The following is a 23,937-nucleotide window of genomic DNA, read 5'->3' as shown; positions in this document are numbered from 1 at the left end:
GTTCGGCTGAGAGCAGCCGTTTAGACATGGGCGCAGCCTCTCTGGTGGTTGACTAATCAGAACAGAGTGGCCGAGCTGACCAATCGGAGCACACTAGGCTCACAGGGAGGGGGGGGCAAGAGCTCCAACGAGTCGTTTAGTGGAGAGAGTGAATACTGCTGAATACACATGCTTGACAGAGATGCTGTATGCGAAACCAATGTGAGTTTGGAAAATTGCACAGTATAAATCTATTTTAGTATACCTCAACAATGTAATTATGATCAGTGGAAATGGCCATGACATGGGCCCTTTAATGGCGCATTTCCATTGCAGCGCGTAGCTCGCTTTAAGTGTGCCGTGTCGTGCCGTCCCCTTTTTTGGTTGTGCTTCCACTAGGCCTCGTTCCGGCGCGGCACGGCGCGGGGCCACTTTTTCCCCTCTTTTCTGGCCCTAGAAAATTGTGGTTCTATCGGGGCCAACAAACAGGGCTGAGTCGGGCTGAGTATGCTAAACTAGAGAGAGGAGCGCTGGCAAGAGGGCTAGAACTACAACAAGATGGACATATTTGACCGTGATTTAATTGTAATACACGTTTCAAAATGATGCCGAAGTAACAACATACTGATACCGGTTAGTAAAAACCATGAATTAATGCTTTGTCAAGTCTGCAGACAGACGGCAGGCGAAAAACCTTTTAAAATTCGTGTTTTTCTAGATGGAGATTGGCTAAGCTAACGCAGTATATGCCCCGACCGTCCACACTCACAACAACGGCCTATACAGACATAAATAAAGCAGCGACTGTATTCACCATGACACAGGCAGTCTGTGGTGTGTACTTGTTTAACTTTTGTCGAGTTTCTGAACATATATAAGGAGCTGTGAGCTCTGAGTGCTAACAGCTAACGGCTGTGTTGTGTTTCTGGATTTCTCATTGAAGATGACGTCACGGCTCCGCCTACACTGCGTTACTATAGTAACTACCCCAGTTCCTAAACTGTAATGGAAGCGCAGCATGAAGTGAGTCGGCCCTGTTAAGGCCCAACGCGGCCAAGCCGTACCGAGCCGTACCGAGTGTGGCCGAGGCCGACCGTGTAGTGGAAATGCGCCATAACACTCATTTATTGATGCTGGAATGAGGTTTATTAGGGAATGTTTAGATGACCACAGACATCAGAGTGATGTAATTCAGCAGCAGAAACTGACAGGATTTGCATTGGACACGCCCCCGTTGACGCCGGCCAATAGGAGAAGACTACAGTTCTTACCCGGGAGACACAAGAATGATCTCTCTCTCTCTTTGCTCCCAGCTGACCCGGCGCGGACGGGACCAAACAGCTGCCAGGGGGAAACCACCAACGTGCACATTTCATTTGTATACCACCGCATCTTTTGTGTAATTAAATGCTGTTAACTTTTATAAGCTTCCCTTGACTCTTTTCAGTCTCTCCTGCTCTCGGGGTTCAAGAATCACTAACAGTGTCTTTTTTTGTTTGTTTGTAGCCTTTATTTATCCAGGTTAAAAAATCCCATTGAGATCAACGATCTCTTTTACAAGGGAGACCTGCATTTATAGCTCTTACGTTGATATTGGAAATTACAATGAATTAATATCATCAGTCAAGTCTTCGACCATTATTCGGAGGGAAATGCTACAACGATGCTTGGCAATGGGCATTATTATATATTATTATTATTATTATAGGCCAGGCCTACTTTGAAGTCATTTTTGCAATAAAAGTGCAATAAAAAAGACAAAATTAATAGAATCAAACCCTTTTTTTGTTGCATTTTAGTAGAGTATAAAAAGAAATGCCTTTAAAATAGGATGCAAGTAACACTAGTTTCTTAACCTGAATTGATAATAGACTATAATCAATTTAAGTTTGCATTCTTATACCATTTTGCACAATAATTATAATGAATAAGTTCAATCAAACTAAAACTTACAGCTGATTAATAACGGTATCTAACTTGAGTTTTTATTATATCAAAAACCTGTTGAAATGCTACTGTTATTTTTACTGTCCCCCAAAAGCGCGTCGGCAGCCTCCAGGAATGCTTCTTTCACAACTTCGCCGTCTTTTAAAGACTTCATCTGTTTCGCAAAACGTGACTGACACGATAAGATGCTATGGTAGCAGCCTTGCTCTTGTTGTTGGGCCTGGTGAAAATTGACTGCTGTGCATTTAGCTGTCCTTGGTCCCTCACCTTTTGGGAGCGTAGGGCAGAATTAGGAGGGAATTCCGTCTCGTAGCGTTTGTGCACTGTTTTGAAATGCCGCTCCTAAATTACCCTTCTTCGATAAAGCCACGCTCGCATTGCAGATGAGACAGATGGACTTTGAATTGGAATAGATAAAAAAATAATCATCCTCCCACTCGGGGGGGAGAAAATTATATATTTTGGGCTTTTTTGCTTCTGCCATAATTGCGGTCTTGTGTGTGCGGACTGTCACTCCTGTTGACACGGACAATGTCAGCTAACTAGTGCCCTCTGCCCACCAGCCACACCCCGACACATGGGGTCACGCCGGTCAATCACAAAGCTTTGATGCGCTCAAGTGCATTATTCTGGCACAGGAAGATTATGTTATAGGACATTAACGATAAAACAGAATATTGTTGTTCTATTTTTAGACACATCTCGCGATCGAATGGGAATCTCCCCGCAATCGAATGGGAATCTCCCCACGATCGACTGGTTGGGCACCCCTGCATTAGACCACCACTATCCACTAGTAGCTATTATAGGAATAAAAAGACAGAAATGTATAATTCTTTCTTTAATAGAAATGTTTCTCCTGCCCGTAAAGTGTCCAAACCAGGCTTTTCTGGATAAGCGCATTTTTAAAACATAGTCATTGTCCATGCCGGTTTCAGATTATTTGTCACAGATCGGTCTCCTCCATTTTGTAGATTATTTACGAATTTGGAATCCACATAAACACGCCCAACATGCCAAAGACCAGTATCTGGGAATGTTAAGCCCTCCCACTATTTTCCAAGAGGGCGTTGCCAGATTTTCAATTTCAGGATTTAACCAGGAGATGGCGCTTCCTTCACAAAAACAGGAAGAGAACTTTCATGGACTTTCAGTTTTGTTTAGAAGAGCATTTGAACACATCAATATTTTAGATCAAATAAAGTATATCTAATCTTGTAATTCAATAATATATAGTCTTTATATATTAAATAACTATGGCCAAACTAAGACTTAGTTTTTCACAAGAGAAAATGCAGATATTATATAAAAAACTAAAGTTAAAATCTTGTTTTTAATGCCCCAAGAGCAATAAAAACACTTGGTAAAAAAATCCTGAGTGAGGCTTTCATAAATTGTATTTAGCTGACGCTTTTATCCAAAGCGACTTACTATTTAATAAATGATAAATGATTATTCATAACAAATATGAGTGATGTGTGATTATTATTCATGCTATATACTGATATAGGGCTAAGTAAGCAATCAATCCTGCAAATTAACCCTTAGTTGTTCAATATATTTATTCAGACAATGTGAGTAGAAATACAGAAATTCTGCTCCCACCTAAGGCCAACGTTGCAATATTACAACATTTCCCTAAAAACGTACCAAAACGTAAACATTTTTAAAACTCTTTCATTTCTGCTCCAGAGGCCAGGGGTTAAATTGGGATTTGATATGTGGGGGGGCTCTGTTAGAAGGTGCGACGGGGGGGGGGGTGTTGTCGGCCGTAAGCGAACCGGGCCGTTGGCGTCCGGCCGTTCTGTGATTCTCCAGAACTCACAGCTGGCCAGGGATAAGTCCCGACTCTCCCGACGGCCAATCCGTGCCTCCCCCGAGTGCACGTTGCTGACACACACCGCTGCAAACTCTCTGCACGGAGGAGCCGCGGAGGAAGAGAGACACACGTTCACTAAGCCGAAAAAACTATATCCGGTCACAGTGATCTGCTATTTTAAAGTAAATTCAACACATATCGACCCTAAATATAGCATATATTAAGAACGAGAAAGTGTTAAAGGGCCCATGTCATGGCCATTTCCACTGATCATAATTACATTGTTGAGGTATACTAAAATAGATTTATACTGTGCAATTTTCCAAACTCACATTGGTTTCGCATACAGCATCTCTGTCAAGCATGTGTATTCAGCAGTATTCACTTTCTCCACTAAACGACTCGTTGGAGCTCTTGCCCCCCCCTCCCTGTGAGCCTAGTGTGCTCCGATTGGTCAGCTCGGCCACTCGTTCTGATTAGTCAACCACCAGAGAGGCTGCGCCCATGTCAGTGCTTTTCCCGGCTGCTCTCAGCGTAACATCAGTCTTATCATGGCGTCGGTACAGCGGTATATTTTATATACATATATATTTTTAACTGTTGTTATAGAAGAGTGTGACGGCCTCAGGGCCTTTGTCTTACGGTGGGGTGGAGCTGAAGAGGGTAATCAGCGCGATCACGGACACCTCCGTAGCCGGTGCTATTAATCCCAGCGGCCCGGAGTCTCTCTCCAAAGCGGCTGCAGAAGGACGAACTGAGCGACCCTCTCCCCTCGACCACCTGTCTCTGCATTTACTACAATAAATGTGCCGTGGTTTTGTAAACTCGTGTATGTCTCCTTGCCTTTCCGTTGTGGCCTACGAGCTACTCTCATAACAAAGAGTAAGTTATTTTTACCCGTTATAAACTACTACTGTTTGATGAGAAATCAAATCATGGTTTGCTATATATGAATTCAGGGAAGAAAGGATAGGCCTACTAAGTATTTCCATTAAACTTTATTTTTAGAAATGTACAAAATGAACATAAATATACATATATACACGGTATATCATCCATTCCTCCTCCTCGCATCTTGCCTGCGCACAGTCGGTGCGGTGCCTTTTAGCACCCTCAGTAGTAGTAGAATCCCTTCCCCGTCATGGATTGTCCGCCAGGATCTGGCTGGACGAAATCAAATGCAAATCACAAAATATTAGAGAAACTTAGTTGTTTTAGATTCGTTAGTAGTAGTTGTGTAATGAACAGCTTGCCTGCTAATATGCTAACCTAGCTTTGTTTACCTTGGTAGCTAACACGATATGAACGTTAGCTTGGAGGAAAGGCAACTATAATGCAGTGTAATAAAACTACTATGAACAAAAGCTAGTGGTTCATATTAGGCTAGCAATAACGTGTTTATAATTGCAATCGTATACGGGTATTCTGCTACGTTCGGTCATACAATGTAACTTGCATGAATACATTGTTTTGCGCTAGCATACAGCTAGCCTCGTTAGCTACATGCAGTATATGTACGGTCACAATGTACGGTAAATCACAGTACAGTATACTGTATGAGTATTCCGTGTGTGTGACTGCAGACATTCTCCTGCCATGACAAACATGTAAGGCCATCTGCTGACATTGTAGTTGATATATTTAAACGCTAGCAACGTAGCATCACAAAAATGTTTTTCTGACCGAAACTAGCTCTAGCTCCGTGTGTTAGATCGCTACGCCAGCTATAATGTAATTACGTTTCGCGACTGACCGGCAAATCACCCGGAGTATACTGTCAATAGGTATTTTGTGTGTGAATGCAGACATTCTCCTGCTATGAGATACATGTATGCAAGGCCATCTGCTGATATTAGAGTTGATATATGGAAACTCTAGCAACTTAGTTAGCACTGTGTCAATGGCTTAGCAGTCCAACACAGTTTACACATTTAAACAGTCTTGTTTGATAAATACACAAATAACAATGCAAACTTACAGGTTGTATACCCAGATCTTCCCCTGCTCCAAACGGTCCAAACAAGCTGTGCATATCCGGCCTCAAACTGGGCAATGTTTTGGAAGCTTTCGTCTGTGAAATGCCGGTTCTTCGAACCTCTGGAGGAGGAACACGACGCTGCTGGTGTGGCCATAGCTCTTCGGGATTGGTCCATTTCGTTCCGGGTACCGCATGACATCAGGCGGTACCCGGAACTAAATGGAAGACTCAAATGGGCAGTGACGTATCTCCAACGAGGCGTTTTGGGGAGGTATTTTCTGTGTTAGAGTTTTACTCGCTACAGGGTGTACTTTGAGGGTTTTGACTCTGCACACCGTTTACATGCATAAAAACCTTCATAACACACAAGGGGACGGGTAATAACCGGAAAAGCATGACATGGGAGCTTTAACAACAAATAACAAAAACAAAAAAACGGCTCACTTAAAAGAGCCGGCTCTTTGAGCCGGCTCTTTTAAGACACATCACTACTTGCGACAGGGGAAGCAAACACAGACATCACAACACGTAGCTTCACAGAGGAAACACAGAGATATTATTACCTTAGCTGTTATTCTGATCAAAAGTTGTGTTCAATGGCATCAAAACGATAAAAACGCTGCTGAAGGTTAATCCAATGGTTAATCCAATGTGTCTTGTGTCACTTCATATTTACTAGTTTGAGCCTAGGTTTCAGTTTTCAGAGCGTAACGTAGGGTTACGTATTGTAACCCTTGTTATATTAGCACAGGCGGAGCCCTCTACTGGACTCTATGGGTACTACCTTATCATGCAAGCATTCACCTACTGAGATTTCTATGGACGTAGCCGGCCCCGGGGCGGGCCTACCTGAATGCGTGCGCATCCCACTTCCGTATAAAAGGAGGCCTCGCCTCCTGACCACCATCCTACACCACTCTTCAGCGAGCGGTATAGGACAGACAGTGCCCCCAAGGCAGTGGGCGGAGCCCCGATGTATGCACGCACTGTCGTCCAACACACCGTTCCACCTCACTGTCCCTGACCGGCTTTAGCAGCCGCTGCGCCTCACTCACCCCTCCCTCACCCCTCCCTCGGTTGTAACCGTGTTGAAGTCCGGGCTGCGGCCGATAGAGCACACCCTGACGCGCTTGCCTCGCAAAAAAGTGTGCTCGAAAAACAGTGCTGAGGGCTCCCCTGCGTCCGCCTTTAGGCAGACAGAGAAAGTCCGCAGCCCTGTATGGGTTCACTATGCACTCTCTCTCCTGAATCCCTAAAGAGCACGGGGAGAGCGCAAGTGCCCCCTATGTCCCCACACTCAAACATTGACCCAGTGCAGAGTGTGTATAGACCAGGGGTCGGCAACCTTTTTGATATGAAGTGCCATTAAAAAAAAAAAATTGTTATCAGCGTGCCAACGATCGAGAATTATCAACGGGGGGGGGGGGGGGTGTTGAGGAGCTGGACGCTCGTGAACTATCAACAGGAGGGCGGGGGGGCCTCGCTGCGGGGAAGCAGTGTGTGGACCTGTCAGCGCAGCTTACATGATACCGAATTTAACAAACACATTTAAATAATTGGTTTAAACGGCATAATGGACGATCGTCCGTTCTGTGATTCTCCAGAACACACATGTTATGATATTAGGGGCATGCAGAGTGAGATGAGATCGCTGCCCCTTTAAGAGAGAGAGAGAGAGGTGTGGCGTGTGCATGTGTGCATGTGTGTGTGTGTGTGGATGGTAGAGCGAGAGTGAGCGAGCGTGTGTTTGTTTCTGGAAGTGAAACGAGGCAGCAGAAAAACAGAGGTCTGTGATGTATTTTGTGAAACAGAAGAACAGCTAAATTAATGCAACGGCCTCCCAAGAAGAGCTCGCCTCTCTTCAGTCATTTAAGCTAAAGTGGCTTATTGAACCTGAAGCTCGTTGCTTCTGCCCTCCTCGACTACGGTCTGGGAGCCGACAGGAAAGTTCAACACACAGATGGCCAGTCCGCCCCTTTGTAGCATATTATTTCAATGAGAGATGAGCAGATCGCCACTGGGCTTTCAACTAAAGACACACACAGCCACGCAAAAACTGCGGCATTTGTAAAGCTCCTTATGGGTACTGCAATTTGTGAAGTGCTTTCCTCTGTGATGAAACGATCAGCCCTGCACCACGGAGGAAAGCGGCAGAAAGTCACCTGGAATTAAAGAGAGCGGGGCTGCGTTGCGTGCATGGCTTCCTTCTGCAGGTAACGGGGAGACGCGCTCTGGCGGCGGTCTCGTTCAGGATCCGAAAATACAATTTAAATATTTTGCACACTTATTCCAGTTATTCCTAGTGTGCCACTGGTTACGGTGCCGCGTGCCAATGCTGGCACGCGTGCCAGAGTTGCCGACCCCTGGTATAGACTATAAAGTGGCGAAGTCACGCCCACTTACTTCCGGGTAATGGGACCTTATTTCGGAAAAATTATGCATTGAAGTCAATGGGGAGAGAAAACTTATCTTTCTATCCCGTTTGAATTGTGCCATGAATTACACATATGATGTTTGTCAATCTTAAAAAATCATTTCCATGTCAAAAAAGTCACAGTTTGTCGTAAAACTGTTGAAATATAAGACTATGAAAAATACGCAACTAGAAAGACTACAAATCCCAGAGTCGCGTAAGTGATGTCACAATTGAGACACTACGATATACCGTATATATACGATCAGCGCCATATAGATAGAATCTATCTATATGGCGCTGGCTAAGATAAGATAACTTTCACAAGATGCCTGTGTGCTTAGTACCAGGTTGTTATTATACCAGCAATGGGTCTTGCTCGTTCTTTCGCTTCCCGTCTGATGAAAGAGGAGTGTGTGGATCAAGTTAGCTACCTAGCTAGTAGCTAGCACGTTAGTTAGCATTACAGCCTTGTCATTTTTATTAGCCTTAACATGAAGTAACATTAAGTAACCCAAAATGTTAAACAGTAAGAGTAGTAGTCATATTTCGTGAACCCTTTGAATAGTACTGTCACCGGTGTGATCATTCTATAATACACCATTTAAGCTCGGGGGAGAAATGCTAACACTAACGTTAGCATCGGCGATCTTCTCTACTTCATGCTATCTGCACAAATGGGTGACATTAAACATTAAAACGACCAGGCAGTTCAGAGAGAATCAAAGGAAGGCAGGCAGGCAGCTTTGCATGACATCCTTCAGGACGTGTTTCATTGTGGTGATAGTGAGGGTCGTTGTGTTGACAAGACAGTAGTGACGGCCATCTTGGTGACGTGTGTTGATGTTGACCAGAGATGTAGTTCATTGAGCGTTTCACACAAACAAATGTGTTACTTCACAGTTTTACGACACATTTTTTTTTTTTTTACTTGCAAAATAATCTTTTAAATTGACAAACATCATATGTGTAATTCATGGCACAATTCAAACGGGATCGAAAGATAATCTTTCTCTCTCCATTGACTTCAATGCATAACTTTTCCGAAATAAGGTCCCATGGGGCTCAACCGGAAGGGGAGGGACTTCGCCACTCTATAGTATGGAGGGCTCCTCCCCACCTGTCCGTAGGCATGTGCAATGCATTCGCAAAGCCAGCCTGCCAAGCGTTTCTTGGACAAAGCTTTTCCAGTTACCCCACCGCCGAAACACACAAACAGCTGTTCTGTGTGTCTAAGGACAGCCATGCGCTCTACATAACATGCCAGCGCACGCACCGGGCAGAGGAGGTGAAATTTAGCCTCCCTCGCCCCACTATGGGGGGGAGATAAAAACCCCCCAACTGGATAGCCCTCGACCTGAACGTACTCCTTAGGCTCTTAGGCACAAAGGAGGGGTTCGGTCTGAGTGTCGCCCCGCTTTGGTCACCCCGGATGTTTAAACAACTCGGGTGCACTAATAAAGCAGTTAACTCAGACACTCTTTTGGCTGACGTTAAGGCAAGTAGCAATGCTGTCTTCCATGACAGTGCTTTCAGGGAAGAGAGCTCCAGAGGCTCAAATGGTCCTGTGACCAGAGCCTCGAGCACCAGCGTCAGGTCCCACTGCGGGGCAGAGGCGCGCACCACTGGGCGCAGCCTGCTGACCCCTCGCAACAACCGCGACATCAGCGGCTGGGCAAAAACTGACCTGCCGCCAAATCCCTCATGGCAGGACGAGATGGCTGCTGCATACACCTTCACTGTGGAATGAGCAAGCCCTCTGTCCACCAACAACTGTAAGTACGACAAAATAGATCCCAATTTACAAGATAGGGGCTCTATTGTGTTTTCGAATCAGTTGGATCAACTATTTTATTACTAATAAACACCTCTCTTAGCTCAGGATGTGTCCCAGCTGCCTTCAAACATGCCGTGGTCCAGCCACTACTTAAAAAGAAAAATCTCGACCCCTCCATTCTCGCAAATTTTAGGCCCATCTCCCAGCTACCTTTTTTATCTAAAGCCCTGGAGCGAGTAGTCTATGTCCAGCTGCAGTCGTTCTTAACCACGCTTGGCATCCATGAAAAGTTTCAGTCTGGCTTCAAACCTATGCACAGCACTGAAACAGTCCTTTTAAGAGTTTTTAATGATCTGCTCCTAGCCGTCGACTCAGGTAGCCCAGCTGTCTTGGTGCTGTTAGACCTGACAGCTGCCTTTGACACTGTGGACCATAGCATCCTGTTGTCACGGCTTAAACAGTCCGCAGGCATCACAGGCATGGTTGCATCCTGGCTGAGCAAAAATGTCCTTAACCTCAACGAGAGCAAGACAGAGGTCATCTTTTTTGGACCCCAACCTCCAGCCTCTCTGGTTGATATTCTTGGCTCTCTCAATGAAAACATCCTCCCCTCTGTCATGAACCTTAGAGTGACCTTCACTAGCACTTTTAAATTCGACAAGCAGGTCAGCACCATAGTAAAATCCTGCTTTTTAAAAATAAAACTAGAATTAGAATGGGAGGGATGAAACCCTCTTTAATGGTCACACAGCACACACAGTGAAATGTGTTTTCTGCTTATAACCCATCCTAGTACCAGGAGTCTAGTACTACACTGGTAAAAGTATTTCGTTCAACCAAGTAAAAATGTTTAGGGTAATGGTTCACATCTATACTCTATAGCTTGAGCCAATGAAAAATAAATAACTTGCCTCAAACAATATTTCTTATGTCCATGGAAACTATTATATAAGACTTGGCACAAAGTATATTTTTCTTGTTGAAGGAAGTCAATTAATTTAAATTCTTTATTTAATCCAAACAAAAAAATATAGATTTTATCAAACCGTTTCTTCTCGTTAAAATTAACTAAATATTATTTGTTTTATCCAATCAAAAATGTATACATTTTGTTAAACTATATTTTTCTCATTTAAGGAACATAAACTGAATGTTTAATCTAATCCAAAAAATATAGATTACATCAATAATTCTCATTACACATTGTGATATTTAATAACGGGTTTATTACTTATAAAATAACCATATTTACAGGGTATCTGCATTGTTCAAATAAAATGTAACAATTTAAAATACATAGAAAAACCACCCCTCGGTTGTATGCCTAAAGGCATAAAAATGAAAAATAATTCTTGCCAGAAAACAGTCAAGTTTCAATGGTCTGATTGTCAGCCCCACATATCAAAACATTTAAGAAAACAAATGAAAAACGTTCATACTATAAAGTGACCGTTCCTTTTGAAAATGAAATATCTTTCAGACTTATGCTGTGATATAAGCAAGCAAAAATATGACCACCAGTTTACAGTGAGAAAAATACCTAAATTATAATTTTAATAAATATTACCTTTAAGGGTAAACAATTTAGCTGTATTTGTAAGCCCTTTTCCTTAAATTAGTTATGTTTTGCATGCTTTAAATCACAGCCTAAGTCTTCCACAGACACCCCGATTTATCTTAACATTGTACAACTCCAATAACATTAACTTTGGAATCCCAAACGTGCTGAAATGTAAAATCCTCAAGTGAGGTTAACATTGAGCTGACCAGACATTCTACACATTTTGAAAAATCGTGTAAAAGTGAGTCAAGTCTTAAGTTAGCCAGTAAGCTTAGTTCTCAAGGGTCAGATTTGGAACTTTGAAGATCTGGCAGCCAAACATATTATTGACCTTTGAAACCAAATGCGTAAGCAAAACAGTTGCGTACTCTACCAGCCAGAGCAGAGCCCATCAGTGCCACAGGGTAATTGCTACTGTAGGACAGTTTTTATATTTTCAAACAGTTCTACTTCAGAATGAAGAACCATAACTAGTTACACAACAGGTGTGTAACCTTTTCATTCTCCAGGACAGTCACATACGTTTTCTGTGACTTGTTATCATTTTCCATGACTGGAAAACTTGGACGTGTAGGAAACCTGAACTAAGCTCTATTGTAGAGCTGGTCATAGAGCTTCTTGACCTTGGTGGCCATGCCTTTCGGGTCCAGCTCCATGAAGACTTTCTGGATATATTCAAATGTCAATTTTAATGTCTTGGGATATTCCAGATTGAGAGCATAAAGGAAGCCCAGGAGAATGGCGACAGCATTTGCAACAGACGCCAACTTATTCACAACCTCTTGTCCCTCAAGTATGATGCCAATGTCTTTGGTTGCGGCTTGTGCATCTCTGATGACGAAGATTGCGATAGTTTTCCGCTGAAGAATTTGTCCAGCCTCTTCCTTCTCCGACACCTGGAAAATAATTTAGGAAAAAAGAATCTGAAATCAATATAGCTCGGGTTTCCCCCCAGATGAATAGCCTAACTGTTAAGACATATCGTGGACGTCCTGGAAGGCCATAATTGGCTGTAAGAAGGAATTGTATCGTGATGCATTGCTTTGGCTCTTGTCTGTAGCTATTGCCTGAGCACGTCTTTAAACACTACTAGCACTGCCTATTGGTTACTCGCTGTTTTGGTGACATTTGAATTTGACTTGTACTCCTATTACACTTGTTGTTAGTCACTCGGGATAAGAGCACCTGCTAAATAACTAAAATGTTATGTAAAATGTAACACACATCATATAAAGTGGACAGCCTTAGCTGGAATAGCACCTATAAACATGTAGAAAAACATGAACATGAAGAATGAATGTGCCAAGTCTATGAAACCTCCGGCTAAAAGGTTGCTGTGTCGGATCAGTGACCAATTATTTTCTTTCTTTAGCCTTTATTTAACCAGGTGAAAAATCCCATTGAGATCAACGATCTCTTTTTCAAGGGAGACCTGCAGAAACCAATGCTATAAATAATTGATTATGTATTGAAAAATATATCTATTGTTATTGAGGCATATATGTAAGTGAGCAGTAAAGTAAAAAACATCTGTACATACCGTTTCCACAATTGCCAGGAGCTTTGTCTTCTCCCGGATAGCTCCACCCTTCTTTGTGACGACTTGAATTAGTTCACTGCACTTCTCGTCAAGTTTCTGCATGAACCTTGCTTCAAGGGGTATTGTGGTTACTCTGAGGAATTCTTCATTCACCTAGGGAATATAGGTATATATATATATATCAAAGACAGACAAATGATATGTGCCTCATGCAAAAGCATGTGATTTAGCTTTACGTACATTTGATTACACACACATATACGTACATACTACATACAGAATTTACTTTAAAATAAAACAATTCTATATTGATTCTGACTTTTCTACATCCAACTCACAGGTTTATCATTGCTTTGAGAAAAAAGATTATTAATTTACCCCTTTTAGAAGTGAAGTTATGGTAATTTGTTCTGGGAATGTCATTTTCGAGCCTGAGGCCTGAAAAACAGACTTGGGGCTTAACAGGTTAATAATGAACCCTGACACCTCCTTGGATAAAAGCATTAGCTAAATGAAATGTGATGTTCTGTCGTGAATTTCTTACCATCTCGTTGCCTAGGAGATGTGTCCCCTTTATCGTGTTGAGACAAAGCAACTGCAATTAAAACAAAGATAAACATTTTTATTCTACTAGTTTCCGATAAAAACATATCAGTTCTAACAGAGATAGATACCCACTCCCTAGGTCCAAGTCAAGGTCATCTAGAGACTTCCCCTTGTACACTTTGGTGTCCAATGCTATGGCCATAAGGAGTTTACTCATCTTCGCCAGTTGCATAGTGTTTTCAGTTAAGCGGTAGTACTCGCTATGTCGTGTCCCATGAATTTAGCAACCTGATCCATCTCATGATCCTGTAAGTTCATTATCTGAATCAGAGTCTCTATTTGTTTCCTCAGCTGAGTGGAGGTCAGGGTCTCAGGATGTTTGGCGTCACACAACTGAGCACATTTTCTGAGACAGTCCGAACCTCGGATGTTGGAGTCTGAGTTTGCTCTAGCAAAGACATGGATGTTTGTTTCTAGAATTTCATTTTCTTGCATTCTGTTTTCAAGAAGGAGATCCAGTGACTTGGTCATCTGCTTTGTCAGAAGCACAGGTACCTTTCGACCCCTTTTCCCTCTAATCACAACTCTTGTGAACTCCTTACTCAGGTCTCTTTCCAATTTGGAAAGGCACTGCATCACATCCTCATTCAAATCCTCTGTGTTTTTGCTGTGATAAGTATCAAGCAGAATTTTTAGCTGCCTCGCCTTGGCGCCGGCGATTGAACAGTATGATTTGTGACAGGATGGTTTCACTCAGCATTCTGTAGGCTTTGGGATCAGGACCTTCGGCGAGTTTCTCGCTTGCATCTTCCTCCACAGACTTCAAATATTTCTGAAGCTTGAGTACATCCTCAGTGAGAGGAATCATTTATTTTCTTCTAAATTAGTCCTTGCCCTATGTGAAACATAATGGTTCCACTCTGAGCTGACTAGACCCAGGAAGCTCCTCACCCTGTTGGCAGCTGCCTCATCTTCTCCTTTGACATATTGCCCTATTAATATATCCCCAAGTGTCTTCAGAGTGTGTCCATTTTAGAGCAAGAGATGGCCGATCATAACGGAACTTTGCTTTTGTGTAGCCAGAAGCCTTTTTAGCTGCATCAACAGCCAACTTGAACATCGGAGGAACCAAGATATCCTGAAGTGTTTTCACCGATGTGTTAAGTGTCTTTGCAGCTATGACAAACCTTCCCAGTTCCCTCATTGTTTGACTTGCATACCCATCTTTAGAAGCATCGCTACCATGCTTCTCCAACAATCTGTCCCCATACCCACATACTGTATAAGTGGATCAGATTTTACCTCGAGACACGTCATCCTGCAGCATTCTGGAAAGTATTTTTGAACATCTCTCTGTTGCATTTCCTTTAACAGGAACAAGACACGAAGCTGCAGCTTGGACTCTGTTCCTTTTCCGCGATTTTTCCTGAGGTAGGCCACATGCTTCCACAGCTCACTTTTTATGAAAAACCCGTAGCAATAGTTGCAGGGCAAGTATCCACGTGGATCCGCTTCTTCTGATGGTTGCCTAGAAGTCACCAACTCCCCTTGTCCTGACTGCAAGACAGCTATGTTATGGTTGTAGTCACCCTTATAACGAAGTTGATCCAACAACTGTTATGACCGGCTCGCAGGCCACAACGAAAAGAGATGGAGACGTACAAGGGTTTCCAAAAAAACAACGGCACATTTTTTGTGGCAACTCAGAAAGTGACACTGCAGTGGGTTCTGCGAACGATTTCTAAACGTAAAATGAGAGGCTGGGCGAGGGGAAGGGATCCCGGCGAGAGTTTCCCACGTCAGCCCCAGAGAGTCGCGATGGCCCCGGTGACTCCGGGCAGCTGGGCTTAAGTAGAACCTGGGGTGCTGGCCAGGTGTCCCCAGTTAAGCTGATTGGCCTCCTCAGCTCCACCCCCATCACAGGACCTGCAACACAAACGCACACTAACCGGCCACAGGCTCTGGGGCCGTCACACAACAGACGTCTTTTTGTTGGAGGATTTTGGTAAGCATGTTGCTTTTGCAACTTGTTCTTCTCTGTGGTGCTTTCTTTCCAAATGACGTGCAATTTTACTTTGTGGGAGTTTGCAATAGATGCAGTGATACTTTTTGTTCCATTTTCATTTGTCTCCCTTGGTGCAGCTCTTCACTGTTATTTTAGACCCCTTCTCAACATCTTTCTCAACTTTCTGTTCATCAGCATCATTTTGAGGGTGGCTGGTGCCAATCTTATTTACGTGATTTTTAGCCACTATATGATCTGGCGGCTGACTTGGACCCTCACCGTTACTGCAGCCTTCGCTGTCCGAGGAGCTCTGCCAAGGGACATATTCGCTCCACTCACCACCTGAGTCCGAGCCCTCATCGGTACCAACATTCTGTTAAAAGAAAAAGTTTGAAATCAAAATCAGTTGGAAACAAATCTCATCTTTAAAAGCAATACTTTAGTTTTTAAACCCATGATAAAAAACTATCTATTTTCATGATTCAAAGACAAAAACAAATGGCCCGGCGGCGTGCGTTGACGCTTGGTGGTGGGCGTGGCTGAAGCTTGGGGGTTAAACGCGACCAACAACCAATCACATGAATGTCCCGCCCCGGACATAGAAAGCAAAAAAGCCTGGTTCTTCTTCTCCACTATAGCCAAAATGCATGCCGGTTTGGTAGCAAGGGTGGCTTTGATTTATGCACTGTATCGCTGGAGGTGACGTGGTGTGCGTCGCTGTTGGGTACATTCCATAAAGAAAAAACGTCAGCAACGGGGGGAATACCACATTCTGGTCCAAGAGCTCCGTCTGGATGGAGTACTGTTTCAGCAGTACTTCAGGATGAGCAAAGACCAGTTTGACGAGTTGCTCGGCAAAGTGGGTCCACTGATTACAAAGGCAGACACCAATATGCGTTTGTCAATCGGACCCGCCGAGCGACTCGCCATCTGCCTACGGTACGTTTTGTGTATTTCTACTTCTTTAAGATTAAGAATGAATATTTATATCATTTTAAAATCGTCCAATCTGTATAATAAATAATTCTGGTGTTTTAAGGAAATTACTGCAAATACTTTTGGACTTTTACTGGAATAAGATTTTTATTGGAGGTCTTTTACTTGTAACTGAGTATATTTACACTGCAGTATCGCTTATTTACGTTAAAGTAGCAATACTACAACACTGTGTGTATACACCAATATAAAGTCCATGAATCCATTTTACAATACTTAAACAAATCTGAAGCACACATAACATACTGTTGTTTTCCACATTCACTGTGGTTTCTTTATTGTGTTACAAAATACAAAAACTGTTAATCTGGATACAACAATATCATTATTTTGGACCACATTAAAGATGTAAACAAACTTGTAAATGGGTCTGACACACCGCAACATTTATCTGTGTGCATTTTTATCACAAACTGTATTCAAACTTCTCAATCACAGCTGATGCAATGTGAAATGGAAGTCCCTCCTGTTAATGACTTAAGAACAGCTCCCTTTTTCCCTTTTGGATCAAGTAGGTCAAATGTTTTGTCAGGTTCATATTTCTTTGTTTTTTAAATCGGTGAATAGGTGAAAAGCAAACATGTTGGTAGGTGATTTTATTTTTGGCAAAGTTTGTTGTTGTAATATTAATTCCGGCCACAAGAGGCTAAAATATGGTACAACATGTCGGTTCTCAATAGGAACGAAGGCATTCATAATTACTTTGGAAAACGTTGTCTTTGCAAATCCTTTTTTCCCACATGTTCTTATTTCATAAATCAGGAAAGAAAAACAATTTAGATCAGGCTTAGAAAATGTTTTTGTCATTTGCTTCTAAGGGCTTCTATATATATATATCGCGCACTGGTGTGATGTTGCAGATTGGAGGGCAGGAATTTCACAGGAAGACAAGTTAGGATCTTTCTCTTGTGGCGGGTAAACCAACATGTCATATGACAGTCATGTTACAGTTTCAAAGCCACAACTTTGTGCAATACTGTGGGCTTTTCTTCTGCAAATTTAATCACCAAAAGACACAACTTAAAGACAGAAATAAAACACATTAAATCATAAAATGTAGTGGTTTTTCATCAACACATTTCCAGGTGTTGGACAGTTTCTTGCATAGTTTAATACTTCGTATAAAAAATTGAGTGGCTACTATTTGGCTTGGAAATACGTTATATGGAAAGTACATATAGGGAACTCCAAATACCTCAACATGATTACTTCCTGTTTTCTTTTTGAAGGAAAAATGCCGCCCCAAAACAACATTTAAATACCATTTAGGGGTTTGAAGTGTTGGCTAACATTGTCAATCTTGTGTGTCATTGTAATATGCACCACTACAATATTCTCATAGTAAAAAGAACATCTGCATTTAACAGAAAACAATGTAAAAGGGTGAAATATGTGAAAAAACAGAGAGATTATCAAATTAAAGAAAAATAAAACTCTTGGATAATCAGGTTTTTTTACCTAGAATGTCCCTTGATACCGTTGCATCATTGTAAGAATATGTGAACATGGCTTTTATTCCCGAACCATTCATGTTCTTTTTTTTCTCTAATTGCATAACCTAAATCCGCAGGATCTCTAGAGCTCATCATGTCCATAAATGTTATACTCCTTGGCACTGATGTGGCCGTTGCTGTCCTGATCATTCTTGCGGAAAATATCCGCCATAATCTTCTCATAGAAAGCGGCGTCACGTGGCTTCCCATCCTTTTCATAATCCAGCTGCAAGTATTGCTTTACCTGAAGAGAAAAATAATCCTTCAGTATAAATAACAGACATTTATTGTACTATTACAACACTGCTTTTACATAACACACCCCTGTTATGATCTAAAGGGCAACACACTTATATGGGTGATAAATAAAACTGTAAATGGTATCAACAGCAGGTCGTCCTCTTCTTCTTCAATGTGCAATAAACAACCCAGATAACATCTTGACTGTTATGGATCTTATTTATATGCCAGCAGGCTATTATAATGTTGATAAAGTCAATTCTGGTCTTCTTGTAAGCATGCGCTTTGGGGTCGAGCTACATTTTTGATCTCTTTAAAATATTATATTTCCTAGTGGTTTGTAGTACTGACATTGTCATTATATTTTGCTTTTACAATGCTGTTTTAAAGAGAGCAAATGCCGTAAATAAATTAAATGTAGTATTTATAGCCTGAATAATCAATGTCTTTTTTTATGATGTGAGATAAGAGGACAAATAAAAATGTAGCCTTTATTCTTTATGAGGCAACTAAGCGAGGTGACTTAAAGTGGACCTATCATGCTATATTTGAAAAATATATTGTAGGGCCATACCTATATAAAACATGTCTGTGAAGTTTTTTTTTCAAAATACCAAACAGATCACCCATTGTAGCCATCCCTCATACTGCTCATACCCCTCTTTTGCAGCCCTGTTAGAGAAACGCGGATTTTGGGTCCTTAGCTTGAAAAAAAGAAAAGAAGAGGAGGCGGAGCTAATGCCTGATCAGAATTCTACCGGAGATAAAGTTAAATTCGGTTGTGATAAAACGCCATCCTGTTTAAACCACGTCAAGGATTATTTCCGAAATAGTATGGAGCTCAAATGCTTTTTCTCTTGCAGGTTTATCACAAGGTGAGTTCCTTTTTTTATTTCCTGCTTTTTAAACACATGTGCTCTACAGTACAGGTTAGCTCTGAGTGTTAGCGAGGCTTGCTAATGTAAACAAAGACGAGATTACGTCCAAAACACGTCAGGCATTGTTTCTGATAGCAACTTTCTGAGGGTCCGCCGCCGCCAGGGCCGTATCCACCATTGAGGTCACAAAGGTCCGGACCTCGGTAATTTTTTCCGAGCTGTGTATATAACTAAACTTGTGAAATAACTGCACTAAAAGGGATTCTTTGTAGTACTTCCATTTACTGACGATGGGGGCGCTGCATAACTACGTAGCCTCGATTAAAGCAAACAGAAGAAGTCGACATGTATCAACAAACCACCGCAGCCCGGACTTGTATCGGAGCAGCGGAGGAGTGATGAGGTATCTAGAGATCTGAGTCCAGTGGGCTGCTTGTGTTTCTGTTCATCAGGACATCATATGACCAGCAGATCCTGTGTGAACGCTCTACGTTAGTCAGTGGACGTCCGACAACATGCACACTGACTTATATTGCAGCTATAGGCTATACTTTGGTTTAAATTGTGTGAATAAACTAGCTAGAGAGCTAAAGTTAATTACATTCATCCAATGTCAGAAGGATTACCTTTTAACAAACGTTGTAATGCTTTTCTTTCATTTCAATTTGAGTAAAACATTGAAGATATAACATTGTATTGTTTTCTTTTTACACTGACTCAGATATAATGAAAAGACTACGTCAGTCGAAGCTCAGCTTTGGTAAGGAAGAGACAGGGCAGACAGAGAGAAAGAGAGAGAGAGAAAGTGATGGAAGTCAGGGAGGAACTGCAGGTACAGTCACACAAAAGAATGTAGGCTTAATAACCCTATCCATCTATCTATCTATCTATCTATCTATCTATCTATCTATCTATAACTTAGTCTTCATTTACAATATAGACAATAGGCATAATTTTTAAACAACATACATCTATTGCAGTTATGATGTCATAATAACATACAATTGTATAAAACACAATTTGCTTACATCTTTGTTCTCTTTTGAAAATCAAACAAAACAGATTTAATAAAAGAAATAATGCAAACAAACAAGTGAAATGAACTAAATGGCTGAATTACTTTTAATTGACTGGCAGGAGCGACAAGTGAGAAGGAGCAAAAAGTGAACAACGAGGGAGAGATTGAACAAAGAGAAAGAGTAGAGGACAGAGAGAGTAATGAACAGGAAGAGGACAGAGAGACTAAAGAAGATGGAAGAGAGGGGGCAGGTTATGGAAAGGAGAGAGACATGGAAAATGAATGTTGACAATGTTTTGTGATCATTTTAGCCTCTTCTGCATGTCCAGATCAATAATAGTAAAAATTAACTGATTCAAAATAATTTATGCTGCAGCCCACTGACATGGTTTGAAATCGATATATTATCCAATTTGTGACCCCCCACAGGACTTAAAAAGCACCTAACTAGATCATGAAAATCCCAGAAATCTCGGGGGAGTATACCCCCGAACCCCCCTAGCATGTTTGGACCTCGGTATTTAGGAAATCCTGGATACGGCCCTGGCCGCCGCTATCACGTCACAGCGGATGGACACGTCACAGCGGATGAAAATCTGGATCAGCTCCGTTGTAGCCCCGTTTTTAGAGATTTGGGTACGGAGGAAAAGAGAGAGGGTTGTATTTTCTGACACTTGGTGAGTTCCCTGGAACACCGGGGACACATATTCATGTATAAAAGACGTACAAAAGTGCATTTTGAATGATAGGTCCCCTTTAAGGTTGGATTTTTCATAACTTTATGCAAAGCCTGTTAATAACATTTTTATTTAAATTTAATTTGGAGCAACTTCCACAAAACCCAATTCCCCCCGGGATAAATAAAGTATTCTGACTCCCATTTGAAGTGGCATCTATTTCAGATGAGGGCTAACCATGAAAGGAGAACATTCTTATAGATAAATCTCGTCACAAGCCAGTTATTACCCAGACTCCTGAGCTGGTTAATCCCACCATGGTTGGTTATTAGAACCTTTTCAGTCTGAGCTACTTCCATGATAATCACCAGCTTGTGAATTATAGTCACCTCTTCCTTTGAGAGACTACTGTCTTTATCCAGGTCCATCATTTTGAAGGCCTCCATGCTGCGGGGCCCCCTGGATACAGAGTACACCTCCACCTCAAAGACCACCGTGGCATTGGGCGGCACCGGGTCTATTTGATCAGGAGGAGGAAACAGCACACGGAGAATTAGGAAGGAGGAATGAAGCCATAATTATCACTCAGAATAACTGATCATCATTGAGTGGGATTTGGAATTTCAGGAAGAATGGGAGCCGGTGGTTCTGTACATTTTCAGACTTTGTGATGAATTTAAAATAAATCTTACCAACTAAATAAATGATAAATGGATAACATCGTATTGATTTGTTTCAAAGAGCTACAAAATGTAAAGACCTATAAGAGATGTGGCGTTAATCCAGCAAGAGAGGAAAATAATGTTCCTAGAGCAACATGCAGTTGAAGCTGTTATTATTTAATAAGAAAAAGACAAGAACATGAAGCCCCCCCACAGCTGTTTTCAGCCTTGGATAGGTTTACATGTAATGCAGATTGATGCAGAACCATTGAAAACAAACAAAAAAAACAAATTTTTCCATAGCCAAAAAGTTAAATCAAGTGATAGTAGAATCCCAGAAAGCGGAACCAGATTAAACCAGAGGGCATTTATGAATACTAACATTTGTAGGAAATGAACTAGGTAAAACACTGATAAGCTGTTGTGATGCATGCAAGACAGAGCAAGAGGAAGTAGAGACCTTTAAACCTTGGTGCATGCTTACAGTAACATGCCATGTGGGGATGAGTAGCAAACACTGAGAGGGATGTGATGCCCTTTCAACTAAAGAGCTGTAAAAAAGACAAGACAGAATGAAGGCAGCTCATCCAGCACAAACATATAACCACAGAGATCCGTTTGAAGGACTGTGTTGGGGCTATATATTCATTTATTTATGAGTTAAAAATGTATTCTCTGTTTATTGTAAATGTACCTTTTTATTCATTGTAATTTAGGAGTAGTTGTTTTATTTTGAAAGTAGTTTTGGACACCTGGTGATTGTGTACTGTATATATTGGAGACAGGTGGTGGTGGGATAAGCACACCAGTATATGCACATGTTTTTTTTACCAGGGTGAAAAAAGCATGCCATAGGATAGCTACAGGACAATAAAGGTGAAACCATAGTTTAATGTACTTTTTTACATCTTGCCTGGACTTGGATAATTTCCCCTGCTTTTTAACAATGTTTTAGTGGAAACAACAATATCTACATAGTGTTTTTTCTTTAAGCTTTATTCCTTTGTTCGACAATGTATAGAGGATTTTCAACACCTCAACAAGACTATTGTCGTTGTAATTTTTGATTCAGTCATTATGGTGCCAAAAATGTTTAGTGTTGTAATTTTATTGCTTAAATATATGTATCTGTTAATAATAAAGTGTTATTTTATTTTTTTCTTCGTAGTATCTTAATGGTACAACATACCATTGGTCTAGGTATTGTATCGAAGTTGGGACCAATCTGGTTAAATAAAGGTTTGAAATGAAATGAAGTTAGAAATTCCAGTATCATCACAACACTGTTATCTGGAAACACGTTGTTGTTGTTGGGAAGTGTTGTTAAGATTCTGAACTTTAATAGGGACTAAAAACCCCTGCATATGTACTGTATTTTTATGTCATTTTGAGTAAATCTACGGTTTAGCAGTGGTTAATATAAACCCTCTGCTGATCCTTGGTTTAATCACTGTGTGCTGCATTCACTCACCTTTGCCTTTCTCTCCAAAGGCCAGGCCGGGTGGGACAGTTATTTTTCGTTTCTCTCCAGGACACATATCTTCCATCCCTAGGTCCAGGCCCTTAATGATCTGTCCCACGCCCAGGACGAACCACTGGGGGTGCCCGGTTTTGTCTGACCGACTAAAGGAGAAAGAGTACGAAAAGAAACAACATCCTGTCAATCAATCAGTCTTCACATCAATCCGATGTGCATGAACAGATCTGAACGCACATGAACAGATTTTCATATCGGTTTGGGACCTGACCATGACATTTGTTGTTGTTGTAAATAAGTAAGATTAAGCCCCCTCCCTGCCCTAATATGTGTCATACTGTCCCTAACACTCCAGGTGATGACTGCTTAAGGCCTTAAAGCAGGACTACACAATTAACAATGAAATAAATGGCATACAATTTTACAACACACATACAATAGATCTAGAATAGTGCATGCAATGTGAAACCTGTATGGAGCAATCACCACCCCCTTTTAGACAATTTGAAGCTACACAATGTATAATTATCTATAATACAGTAATAAGGTGCCTGTTGATGTGCATATTGACTTTCAAAGCATCCAATAGGCTTGTACAGACAATATCTATCAACTGTAAAGTGTTCCTCTAACCACCAACCTGCAGTAGAACTGAGAACCATCTTTGGCGAGGAAGCCATCGTAGTGGACGTTTATCAGATCTCCTCTTTTGCTCTTCTGAGTGCACTCCTCGGGTTTGTACACTACTTCTATCTTCACTTCTCCATCCAGCTCAGCTGCTGAGGCCCAAACACACCATAGAGATAGCTGAGCAGAGACCAAGAGGCACAGTGTGCAGCTTACTAACCTCCACATCATGCCGCTGTCTCTGTATTCGTGGCAACTTGTGAAAGTGAACACAAAGTGGGACGTGGAGAGCTGCTGCACACTT

At 41.6% G+C, this 23,937-nt stretch overlaps 1 protein-coding gene across 1 annotated transcript; it reads right to left on the bottom strand.

Annotated features, from left to right (window-relative positions):
• Positions 1-16,807: 16,807 nt before the first annotated feature.
• Positions 16,808-23,937, bottom strand: fkbp7 (FKBP prolyl isomerase 7). Its single transcript, XM_034134182.1, has 4 exons — positions 23,647-23,937; positions 23,001-23,152; positions 21,257-21,384; positions 16,808-18,298 (listed from the first exon to the last, which is right to left on the bottom strand). Exons 1-4 carry the CDS (start codon positions 23,862-23,864, stop codon positions 18,137-18,139), a joined length of 660 nt encoding a protein of 219 aa, XP_033990073.1. The 5' UTR covers positions 23,865-23,937; the 3' UTR covers positions 16,808-18,136.

This window comes from Trematomus bernacchii, unplaced genomic scaffold (assembly GCF_902827165.1).
Source record: "Trematomus bernacchii unplaced genomic scaffold, fTreBer1.1, whole genome shotgun sequence".
Lineage (NCBI taxonomy): Eukaryota > Metazoa > Chordata > Actinopteri > Perciformes > Nototheniidae > Trematomus > Trematomus bernacchii.
The sequence above is the reverse complement of the archived record's forward strand: the minus strand, read 5'-3'. Positions and strand labels throughout refer to the sequence as shown.